Source organism: Oryctolagus cuniculus, chromosome X, assembly GCF_051225735.1.
Source record: "Oryctolagus cuniculus isolate XC-2025 breed Fujian yellow rabbit chromosome X, ASM5122573v1, whole genome shotgun sequence".
NCBI classification, from domain to species: domain Eukaryota; kingdom Metazoa; phylum Chordata; class Mammalia; order Lagomorpha; family Leporidae; genus Oryctolagus; species Oryctolagus cuniculus.
Window position 1 is genome coordinate 65375340 of NC_142888.1, and position 12608 is coordinate 65387947.

General features: G+C 37.0%; 1 protein-coding gene across 11 annotated transcripts in view; it reads right to left on the bottom strand.

Annotated features, from left to right (window-relative positions):
• Window positions 1–3356: 3356 nt before the first annotated feature.
• APOOL (apolipoprotein O like) overlaps window positions 3357–12608 on the bottom strand; it is a 95700-nt gene continuing 86448 nt past the window's right edge. For 7 of the 11 annotated variants that reach the window (XR_016227818.1, XR_016227817.1, XM_070066381.2 and 4 more), the window contains one exon: window positions 3357–3892. Coding sequence is in view for 9 of the 11 variants with exons in the window: in XM_070066381.2 (XP_069922482.2) it covers window positions 3804–3892 (89 nt within the window). In the remaining 2 variants the exon portion in view is untranslated. Of the gene's footprint in view, window positions 3893–4241; window positions 4613–12608 lie in introns of those variants that run through there. The other 4 variants (XM_089323981.1, XM_089323979.1, XM_089323982.1 and 1 more) reach the window with 1 other exon arrangement.

The window sequence follows — 12608 nt, forward strand, 5'->3', positions numbered from 1 at the left end:
TGCAGAGGGCCAAGGACTTTGACTATTCTCTCCATGTGCATTAGCAGGGAGCTGGATTCAAAGTGGAGCCGCCAGGACTTGAACCGGTACCCATATGCAAAGCCAGGGCTACAGATGGTGGCTTAACATGTTAAGCCACAATGGCAGCCCCTGGACTATTTATCTGAAATTGGGATAAGTGTAAGCATAAGCTAGTAGCATTATTTTTTCTTAAATGAATAAGATGTTTTGTATTTGATGAAAAATAGACGTGTTTGAGTATAAGATATATATGAGGTTTAAAAAAAATCGTTTCTGGGGCTGGTGTTGTGTTGCAGTGGGTTAAGCCGCTGCCTGCAACACTGGCATTGTATATGAGAGCTGGTTTGAGTCCCAGCTGCTCTGCTTCCAACCCAGCTCCTTGCTAATGTGCCTGGGAAAGCAGTTAAAGATGGCCCAAGTGTTTGGGACCCTGCCACCCACATTGGAGACCCATTTGGAGTTCTGGTATTCTGGGTTTGTCCATGGTCCAGTTCTGCCCATTGTGGCCATCTGGGGAATGAACCAGTGGATGAAAGCTCTAACTCTGCCTTTCAAATAAACAAGTCTTTAAAAAATATTTTAAAGAAAATTCATTTCAAATATTGGAACTAAGCTCTGAAGAGATTATTTGTGAATAACCATCAAGTAAAGTGCCTTGTCACTGCCTCCTTGGCATCATCCCAGAGCTACATTCCATCTCTGAATATCTACAGCTTTGATTGTGCTTATCTTAGGGAAGATGCCACATATATCATTGTATTTGTGAATGTTTCTTTCCTTCCTGGTAGAGTCTAAACTCTTTATGGGATTATAATTATTTTTATATTCTATGTTGCAACCAGCATGGTGGAGTTCTTTGTATCAGGCACCTATTTAATGGGCATAGATACCACACAAAAGTGATTTAGCTATACCCATAGCAAACTTTCCTAGAGAAAATATTCATTACAATAAACTGTATGGGCTATCAGATCTATAAACTCCAAGTGCAAGGGAGTGGAGAGGGGAGAACATCTAAATCATACCTGGGAGAACTGAAAAAGGTGACGTTGGAACTGGATTTGAACAATGAGTAGGAAGTTAAAATTTGGAGCAAAATGAGATATAAAAGCATTCTAAAAGGAGACACTAGCATATGCTGGTAGAGAAAAACAATAAAGAGCAAAGCATGTTCAAGAAACAAATGGTACATGATAGAGACAGTGTAAGATACATTGGCAGTAGGGTGGCTGGGGAGAGGAAAGATAAGAAGGTAAGCCGGGATAAGATATGAACGTCCTTGTATGTAATACTAAGGAGTTTTGATTTGATTCTATAGGCAGCGACAGGCCACAAATTTCAAAGAACCAGCCAACTGTAATAGTTGTCAGACTACTACTATGCCATAATAATACAGCATATGGATTAGAAGAATCAGGTGGCAGACACCAGGTGTCAGCTCAAACTCAACACCTGTTCCCAAACCCTTATCCCTTGTCTTTCTCAATACAGGAAAAAACAAACAACAACAAAACATGATTCCCCCATCTTCCCTGAGCTAAGTGTGTGTGACTATATGACAAGTTTGAGTTGACATACATACAGAAATATTCTGAGAAAATGCCAAGCATTTACTTTAAGATAAAACACTGTTGGAAGAAACTTGTGCACACTGTACCCTGCCCCTTCCTATTTTCAATGTGTATGTGTTTCCCAGAAGTACAATAGCCATCTTGTGATCATAAGGTGAAAAACTAACATGCTACCAAGAGCACAGTGGAAAGTGAAAAAGTCCAGGTCCTTGATGGTACTGAGTCATTCTACCAACTCTGCAATGCCTAATTCCAGGCTTTAAATAGATTATCATTTGTTCAAGCCCTGTTAACTGATTTACTGTTATTTGCAAAAGGAACACAGTCACAAGTGGGAGAGAACAAGACTGATGGTGAGCAGTAGCCAGGAGGCTACTGTGGTATTTCAGAAAGTGATAATAGAAGACTTGAATGAGAGCAGTGACAGGATTAGAGAAGGTAGAAACAATTGAGAAATAAGGAGAGAGAGATAGAGACAACTTAGTTTTAAGTACATTGACACTGGGATATCGAAGAGGCATTAGGTGGATATAATTAGTAAATAGAAACATAAGATTATAGCAGCACTGGAGAAATGCGAAGGCACAAAATATGAATAATGACGTAAATAGTAGCTGAAACAAGCGAAATTTGTTGAATGAAAATGAGAGAACACACAGAATGAGAAAATGGACAAGGGATACAAAGTAAGGAGCCTTAGCATTTAAAGGATCCAAAGCAAAAGAAGAATGAAGAACAGAAACAGCAGGAATGACAGAAAGCAAAGGGAGGAAAGTGTTTCAAGGAGGGAGTGGTGAAGATTCAATAATTATATAAAAATTCAAATGTGTTATAGAGGCCAGACTAAAAGTGAATAAGGAAGAAAAGGACTTTAACTACTTTTTAAAGAATGTCAATCATAGGAAAAGTTCAAGGGGAGAGGCAGAATTAAAGAAAGGTTTTGGTGTTGTTTCTGTTATTGAAGATAGTAAGCTATTTAGAGTTTGAGGAAAAGAAATGAGTGAAAAGAGAGACCAAAGACTGAAGATTAAACAGGGTGGAATGTGGCTCTGGAAAAGATGGCAAGGAATGAGATCAGGTACAAACATAGAAGCGTTAGACTTAGAAAAGGAGGATGGGGGCTGGTGCTGTGGCATAGCGGGTAAAGCTGCCGCCTGCAGTGCTGGCATCCCAACGTGGGTGCCAGTTCAAGTCCTGGCTGCTCCACTTCCAATTCAGCTCTCTGCTATGGCCTGAGAAAGCAGTAGTAGATGGCCCAAGTGCTTGTGTCCCTGAACCCACATGGGAGACCTGGAAGAAGCTCCTGGCTCCTGGCTTTGGATCAGCCCAGCTTCAGCTGTTGTGGTCATTTGGGGGAGTGAACCAGTTAATGATCTCTCTCTGCCTTTGCCTTTGCCTCTCTGTAACTGTCTTTCAAATAAATAAATAAATAAATCTTAAAAAAAAAAAAGAAAAGAAAAGAGGGATGCATGGCTGAAAAGAGGTAAGTCTTGAAGTAGTTGAGAGTGATCATGTCTCATAACTGACTTGTTTTCCCCTATGAAATAAGAGACCTAGTCAACTTTGGCAAGCATAAGAGGTTTGAGAAGACTAAAAAGTTTGTAATACTTCTTCTGGGGAACAGAACAGTGAACCACCTAGGAAGCAGTAGAAGGAGTTAAGCAGCATTACGATGCCCTGGTAGCACATAGTCTTCCTAAATAGAGATGCTTCCAGAAAATGAAGAGTATTAACATTAATAAAACAGACAAAGCCAAGCCCATGTGCCACAAAATATTGTTATTTTATTCCAGTGCTGGGAAATAAAAACAAAACAGGTGGACACATCTTTCCACACACCACTCTAATTTAACTGACATGAATTTAGCAAAGTTAGAGCAGATATACATGTGTGTACATATAAATATGTCTATAAATGCATTCACATCTCAGATTTTAGTCTCACTGGTGCTCATATCTGCATTTTTTAAATATCTTCTAAAGTCAACAAATGCAGCCCAATATTTGTGTCTCCTCATCAATCATTTAATATCATTTGATTTCATTCACAGGTTGTGTTTTAATCACTTATGTGACTAATCAAACTGTGCATTTGAAGACGTCAGGGAATAACTTGATTTAAGTTATGCTCTATGCATCAGTTACCCATTTCATGATTTTTCAACATTAATTGCAACGTCATACATGTTGTAGTTCTCTTTGCCGTTTATTTCAGCTTCTAGTGCTGTACATATCTACATCTTCTGGATGGGACTGCCCGTGATCCATGAGCTTGGGGTCAGGCAAAAACTGTGTAGCACCTAATAAAGTATTAAGATGGAAAAAAATTAGTTATCAAATTTCTTTTTTGTACTAGGAATGTAGTAGCAGTGAAGAAAATAGATAAAAATCTGCCAGCATGGACCTAATATTCAAATTGGATGAGACAGACAATAACATAAGTAAAACATACTTATATAATGTATCAAATTGGGGTAAGTACTATGCAGAAAAATAAAGCAGGGAAGGGCATATGTAGTTCTTGGGTGACCGGCAATTTTAAATAGGGTGACCAAGGAAAGCCTTCCAGAAAGGTGATATTTGAGCAAAGAAGTTGAGCGTGTGTGCCCTGAACTATCTGTGGGAAATGCCTTTCAGGATGAGTCAATGACAAGTGTAATGGATCTAAGGTGTGCCTGAGGAAGGAATCAAGATGTCTGAAACACAGGCCAGCGTGTGGTGCAGGGGATTAAAACACTGTTTGTGGTACAGACATCCCATATAGCAGTGCTGTTTTGAGTCTTGGCTGATCCATTCCCTATCCAGCTGCCTGCTAATGCACCTGGAAAGGTAGCAGAAGATGACCCAAGTACTTGGACCCTTGCTACTTACATGGGACACCCGGTGGAGTTCCTGACTCCTGGCTTCAGCCTGCCCCAGACCTGGTTGTTGTCTGCCATTTAAGGAATGAAATAGTAGATGGAAGATATCTTTCCCTCTCTCACTCGCTCTCTGGCTGTCACCCTGAATTTCAAATAAATCTAAAAAAAAAAAAAAAGAAGTCGTGCATATACATGTGTGAGCAGGGAGTGGGGGACAGCAAGAATGATAGGATATGTGATCAGAGAGACAGTGGGAGGTGAGGTCTCATAGGGCTCCAGTAAGGACACTGGCTTTTATTTTAAGTGAGATGAAAACCTACTGGACAATTTTCAGTAGAGGAGTGGCATGATATTTTGCTTTTAAAAAGATCACTCTTGGCTTTGGGGAAAAGAGATCCTAGGAGAACAACGGTATAGCCAAGAGATGAATTGGAAAGCAACTGCATTACTACAGGAGAGATGCTGAGGGCTCTAATCCACATGGTAGTACTGAGGTGGTAAAACGGGATCTGATTCTGAATAAGTCTGAGAGTAGAATGAACAGGCTTTTTAAAGTGGATTGAATATATCCTGTGAGAGAGTCTCTTTCACTTGAGAAACTTAAGAATGGAGTTGACATTTACTGAGATGGGTAAATGGAGACATTGGTTTGGGGGAAATCAAAGGTTGTATTCAATTTTAGATCTATTAAATTTGAACTGCTTACTAAATATCTGACTACAAAATATTGAGTAGGCAGCTAGAATTTTGAGTCTATAGAGTTCAGAGGATGCTTGGGCTGGTTCATAAATTTTGCAGTCCTAAACTACATAGCATTTATGGGATGATATGAGGTCATCTAGAATCAGAGAAGAGGTCCAAGGAAGGATTCCTTTGGATAATTTAAAATTTTGAGGTTAAAAAAATTAGGAGAAGCAGCAGAAATGACTAAGAAGGAAAATCAGTTGGTGAGAAATGGGAGTCATAAGCATGGGATATCTCACAAACCAAGTAAAGAGACTGTTTCAGGGAGGGTGTTTAAACTGAATTAAGGGTTACTGATGGATGGCATAAGATGGAGACTAAGAATCCACTCCCAGATATGGCAATGTGTGGATAAATGATGATCTTTTTTATTTTAAGGTTTATTTCTTTATTTGAAAGACAGAGTTACACACAGAGAGAGGCAGAGGAAGAGACAGAGAGAGAGAACCCTTCCAACTGCTGGTTCACTCCCCAAATGGCTATGATGGCCAGCGCTGGGCCAGACTGAAGCTAGGAGCCACAACCAGGTCTCCCATGTGGGTGTAGGGGCCCAAGGACCTGGGACATCCTCTGTTGCTTTCCCAGGTATATGAGAGAGGAGCTGGATCAGAGTTGGAGCAGCCAGGACTTTAACTGGGGCCCATATGGATGTCGGTTCTGCTGATTGCAGCTAAACCTGTTGAGTCACAATGACAGTCCACAATGGTGATCCTGACAAGCTTACTGTGTGCCAGGCAAGATGTGAAGTTATTTTCATGCATTATCTGACAATGCTGCCATGATGTAGATGCTATTTTAATATCTTTGTTTCATATATAAGGAAACTGAAATAGAGAAATAACTTGACAAATGTCATTCAGTTGATAAGTTGTAGAGCCATGACTGAATTTAAGTTTGACCTCAACACAACCCAGGCTCTTCTGTACAATGGGGGTTAGAGTAGTAATCTCCTACAATTATTTGTAGCCTTAAGTATAACACTATGCATGCAGTACTACAAATAATATTTTGTGCAAGTAAGTAGGCAGGAGACAACTATTTTTCCTAAAATTTGTTTTCATTTAAAATGTTTTTCAAAATTGTATGTATTTGAAAATGATTTATTACATGTGGGAGGCACTTTTTTCTAAATTCTTCTATGGAAATTAAATTAATTTAGCTTTCAGTTTTATAATGAAAAGCAAAGAAACAAAGACATGAATGATTTATCTTCTATTTATCTATTCAGAAACATTTTATAAAGGGTGGCAATGAATAATTTCATCATCAAATCTATTTTTTCCAAAAAAAAATCAGATCAATAATTAATCACTACCCATGACAATAATACAGTTCTCCATAGGACAAAGATTCTTAAAATGAGATCTCTTTGGAGTGGCTATGATATAATTCATGTGATCTATTAACTAGGATGAAGAAACTTGTCATTGTCATTATATCTCAAAATATTTACAATAACCACTACTTGAAAATTATGGTAGTTATTATACCTATTGTTATATATTGTTGCTTAATACATTTAAGGAAGTTCATATATTACTATTTATTTTATTTATTTGAAAACATCCCGAGAAGGAATCTTGGCACAAAAAGGGGGGTGGGGCGTGTTTAAGAATCTGTTAGTCAACAGGAGTCACTGTGCACTTACTCCTCATGTAGGATCTCTGTCCTTAATGTGCTGTACATTGAGGCTTAATGCTATAACGAGTACTCAAACAGTATATTTCACTTTGTGTTTCTATGGGGGTGCAAACTGTTGAAATCTTTACTTAATGTATACTAAACTGATCTTCTGTTAAAAAAAAAAAAGAAGAAGAAATTAGCAATTCCCAACTTGACTCTCGCTGGGATTAAACATGACAATAGGTCTGATCTGATTTCATCATCATTTAAAAAATCATCTATTATTTTTCACTTTATGTTTCTGTGTGGGAGCAAACTGTTGAAATCTTTACTTAATGTATGCTAAACTGATCTTCTGTATATAAAGAGAATTGAAAATGAATCCTCATGTGAATGGAAGGGGAGAGGGAGTGGGAAAGGGGAGGGTTGCGGGTGGGAGGGACGTTATGGGGGGGAAGCCACTGTAATCCATAAGCCGTACTTTGGAAATTTATATTCACTAAATAAAAGTTAAAAAAAAAAAAAAAAGAATCTGTTAGTGGTTGTGCTCTTGCCAGTTTCTAGTTGCAAATGTATCTTTACTGCCACCTGGTGGAAACCATTCTTCAGTATGTGTGAAAAACGTGCTATGCTATAGCTATTTCACAAAGTAAACATACCATACCAAGTACCTGACAAGTAATTTTATATGTCTTAATGTATCAAAATTGGTTAACGATGTTTGTCAACTAAGTCCTCTAGCATTTATACCTATTTTCTTAATTTATATTCTTGTCTAAAATCTGATCAAAAAGATTCAGCTCACTCAAATTTCCTAGATTGGAAAAGTCCTTTTGCCTTTAGATACCCATTCCATAAAATTCTTTAAAAAACTGCAAGATTTTAATTTATCCCTACCTTAGGCCAGAGATTATTAACTAGAGGAATATTTATCAGAATTGTCTGTGTTTTTCTAAAAGTCCGCATGCTTTGGAGGCCTTGCCTCTGGAGATTTATATTTATAATTCTTGAGTAGAGTCTAGGTCTGTGAATTTTGGGAAAAAAACAAAAACAAAAAAATCACAAGTAATTGTGATATGGATTCCTCTGGTTTACAATCACTTTAGCCTTGGTCATTTGATTTCTGTCTTTTAAAAAAATTTCATTTCCTACTCTTCTGAGTAATTAGGGATTATATCTTTCCTCTTAGAAATTTCTTCACTCCTTGATCTAGGGCTCTCATCCTCCCAAAGGATGAGCCATCATAAAAATATTCTTGAATCTCAATGCCCTAATTATGATGATGATTTTTTCTTTGTACTTTCTCCCAGTCATGGTATCTGATAAAAATGTATTTTCTACATAAAGCTTTTCAGCAGACTTTCTAAAAAGCTGGTGTTATAACAAATAGAAAGAAAGATGTTTAAGGTTATAAGACAGCAATGAATTACTGTCTCAGTCACTTATTAGGTAATATCTATTTACTGATAATCTAGTTTGTATATTATCTCACTGATATTTCAAGCAAGTTAGGTACAAAAGATGACACAGATCACTAATAAATTGCTGAGTGAAGTTAGGATTATTAGAAATTGTATTTTTGCTTCTTGATATAAAATCAAGATGATTTTTAGCATTTACCTTCTGAGTAACAGACATCTTTAAGTGACACTAGTTACTGCAGAGTATTTTCTCACACTTTGTTCTATTCCTTCCATTCTCCTCCCTCTCTCTCTGTACTTAGTTTGGCTACTTTTTAAACTGATTTGTTTTTCAGTCGAATCATTCTGTACTCTCCTTTATATAGTCTTCCGTTAAACCTAACCAATGAGTTCTCTGGTCCATGTTTCAAGATGGGTTGGGTGGGTCAGCCGGCAGGCGGGCTGCCAGCCTTCACCTTCATTGTGCCACAGCGGATTTTGTGTGAGCTCCTAACTTGTACACGTGTTAGACTTCTTCACCAATGAGTTCTTAATTTCAGATACTGTGTTTTTCACATCAAGAATATCCACTTGATTTTTAATTGTGTCAAAGTCCCTGTGAAATCCTCCATCTCTTGATCCATTTTGTCCTTCTTTTCTCTATTACATTAACCATAGTTATTGTAAAGTCCTTTTCTACTAACTTCAGTATTTAGGACATCTGTGGGTCTGTGGCTGTTTTATTTTTTTTTCCTTTTTATTCTCGGTTACATCTTCCTGTCTCTTTGCATGACTAATATTTTATTTATACATGGACACTATAAAAGAACAATATCATCTACCAGATCTACTCTTTTAGGAAGGGTAAAGCACTTATCACCTCAATCCAATAAGGCATTAAGCTGAGACTAAGCTGGGTTGTAGACAGTTAAGAGTCAGTCAACCTCTAGGTCCTCCCTATTACCAGGTGTGACACTCCTATACTTCTAATTGACAGCCTGGTAAGTCTGTCTCCTGAGCACTAAAAGGCTACAGGAAATTCAGTTTTGTCCTTCAGAAGTTTTCAGTTTCCCTATTTAGTCTTCTGGTCACAAATTATCTGGAAAATAACATGAGAGGAAGATAGCTTATGTACCTGTGGCACAACCTCTTCCTCTAGAACAGGAATTGGCGGACATTTTCTAAAAAAGGCCAAGAGTGAATACTTTCAACTTTGTGAACCACATGGTCTCTGTTGCAACCGCCCAAATCTTTCATGATACTGCAAAGCAGCCATTGACAATACAGAAATTAATCAGTATAGCTGTGTTCTAATAAAACTTTCTTCGTAGACATAGAGATTTGAATTTTAGATAGTTTTGATGTGTCAAAATAGCATTCTTTTTTACTTGTTTTTATTTCAAATGTGTACAAATCACTCTTAATTTGTGGAACTTAAAAAATGGGCCAGTGAGCCAGATTTGGCATTTGGGCAATAGTTTGCCAACTCCTACTTTAGAGCAATATTAACACTGTTAACACTGTGAGAAATTTTACTATGCTTTCATCAAATTCTCAAAGAGATCTAACAGCAAATTTCCAAATTTGTGACCTCCCAAATAACAATTTTTATCATAAATATATATGGGACAGTAGGGAATAACTAAATTTATCTTTAGAACCACAATATACTTATAGAGTTGGACAGTACACTCAATATATTCTGTATAGTGACAAGTTGTGGCCATGGCTAGGCTTACCAGCTAAGCAACTTGCTCCTAAAGTATAATCAATGAAAATTTCTTATCACCAAAATACCTAATTATTCTAAGCAGTTAATAATGGTATCTTTTAATATTCATTGAAAACATAGTCTCTACTAGACATTATAATTAGTGTTCTGTATGTATCTCATTTAATCATCAAAACCTTGTAAACTACTATTGCCCCCCCATTTATTGGCTGGAGATGGGGACTTCAGGTATTAGGTAATTTGCCTCAGGTAATAGAACTAGTAAGTATTTAATCTGGGATTCAGATTCAAGTCTTAGTCTAAAACCTGTGATTGCAATTAGTACTGTTTCCCATGTCATAGAAATGAAGAGAAAGTGAATCCCAAGAGTGAAATAATCAACTCTGAATTATACATTGTTGTAGACTGAATGCTTATATTTCCCCAAATTTCATGTACTGAAACCCTGCTCTCCAATATGATGGTATTAGGACATAGAATTTTTAGAGGTAACTAGGATTAGGTAATGTGGTGATGGTAAAGACCTTATGAATGGTAATACTACACTTACTCCTAAGATTAGCTCATTTTCCCATCTTCCCTACTGTGTGAAGATAAAACAAATTGACTGCCCACAAGCCAGAGGCCCTTACAAGAGCTCGATCACGCTGGTATACTTATCTCAGATTCTTGGTGTCTAGAACTGTGAGAAATATATTTTTGTTGTTATTAAGCCACCCATTCTATGAAATATGATATTTTTTGTAGCAATTTGAATTAAGACATTCATGATAAGTGCAGTGTTGGCATCTGTCCCTCCCTCTGTATGTCTCCTTAAAATGCTTTTGATATACCACATCACTCAAGAGAGGTAAGGGTTCCAGAATCCACATGGATGAAGCCAAGATATTAGCTAGGGATGATCATGGTCCCACTGTTAAGCTGTACTTTGTTCCATCTTCACAAAGATACCGTGGAATTGACATTTAGAAAAAATGAAGAGATTCAGTATGTTCTTAGATACAGTCCCAAAACTGTGTAACTTATCTTGACTTAAAAGGATAGGTGACAGGGGAAAACAGTAAAACTTAAATTAAGTTTTTTTAGTCAGTGACAGTATTTATAAAAATAAAGTGGGAGAAGAGGGAGGAGGAAGAAAGGTGGGAGTGAGCATGGGAGGGTGGGTACGGTGGGAAGAATCACCATGTTCTTAAAGTTGTAATTATGAAATGTATGAAGTTTGTAACTGTAAAAAGCTGTATAGTTCAGCATACATTCCTATGGACTTACTTCTAAGGATACAGTTAAAAACTTGCCATGGGACCCTAAATCCCCTTAAGCTGGATGGTAAAAAATAGCATTTTAAGTGTTAAAGTGATCATATGGATAGAACTAAGTATTAAAGTGATCATATAGACAGGATTAAGTGTTAAAAGTGATCATATAAATAGGATTAAGTTTTTGGTAACAATAATAGATAGAATTAAAAAGGAGTGAATGCTCCAACATGGGAAGCAGTCCATACAGCAGATGAGAGTATTTCAGGCATGAAAAGCCAAGACACTGCGGCAAAAAGTGTCCTACATGAAGGATCTCTGTGGGTAAGACCCTAGTTGAAAAAAGTGGTCAAAGAAGGAGGTACTTTATCTGCAGGAAGGAGAGAATTTCCACTTTGCCAATAGCCATGTCTAAATACTGAAGGAGTTTGTGGATTCAAAAGGCTTCCATAGCCTGGGCAGCTCATGTCAAGAGCCTCTGGTCATCACTGACATCATACATAGTAAGAGTGTTGTTAAATTAACAACAGGAGTCACCATGCTATTTAGTTTGAAGTCACCATTACTAACTAATTTAGTTTAAGTCACCATTACTAACTTGGACTAAGACTAATCTTAGTCACCATTACTAACTTCCCATGCAGGACCTCTGTCCTCAAAGAGTTTTATTATGAGAGTTAATGCAAAACTTGTTTAAATATTTACTTAGTGTATTAAGTGGAGGATAGTTTTATGTCTCATAAGTTATAGCTTTGTATAAGTGCTTGTAAAAGATGTATCATTCCTGGGTTCTTTAAAGTAAATTAAATTTCTCAAAAAAAAAATAATGCTCAAAAAAAAAAGAAGTAAAATTAACTTTGAGATGAAATGACTTTGAATATCCCTTGTCTCAACTGTTGAGGAACAGTTTTTTTTTTTTTCATATAATTTGTTGAACTCTTTACTTACTATAGAGTTAATCTCCTGTGTATAAAGTTAATTCAAAATTTATCTTAGTTAGGAAGACCTTTCTCTCTGTCTCTCTCTCTCACTGTCTAACTCTGCCTGTCAAAAAAAAATCATCTTAGTTAAAAATAAGACTGGGAATAGGAGAGGGAGGAAGAAGAGGGGTATGCATGGGGGCAGGTACGGTGGGAAGAATCACTATGTTCCTGAGGTTGTGTTTATGAAATGCATGAAGTTTCTAGTCCTTAAATAAAAGGTTTTTTTGGGAAAAAAATAAAGTGAGAGAGAAGAAGGGTGAAATTAGAGACTAAATTCTGGTTTTAAATTAGATAAACTACACACAGTGGAAAGAACTTTGACTTTGCTATCAAGAAGATCTAGGCTCTAAACACAGCATTGCTATTCACAAGCTGCATGATTTGAGGCAAGTTTCTCAAGCTCCCTGAGTCTCAGTT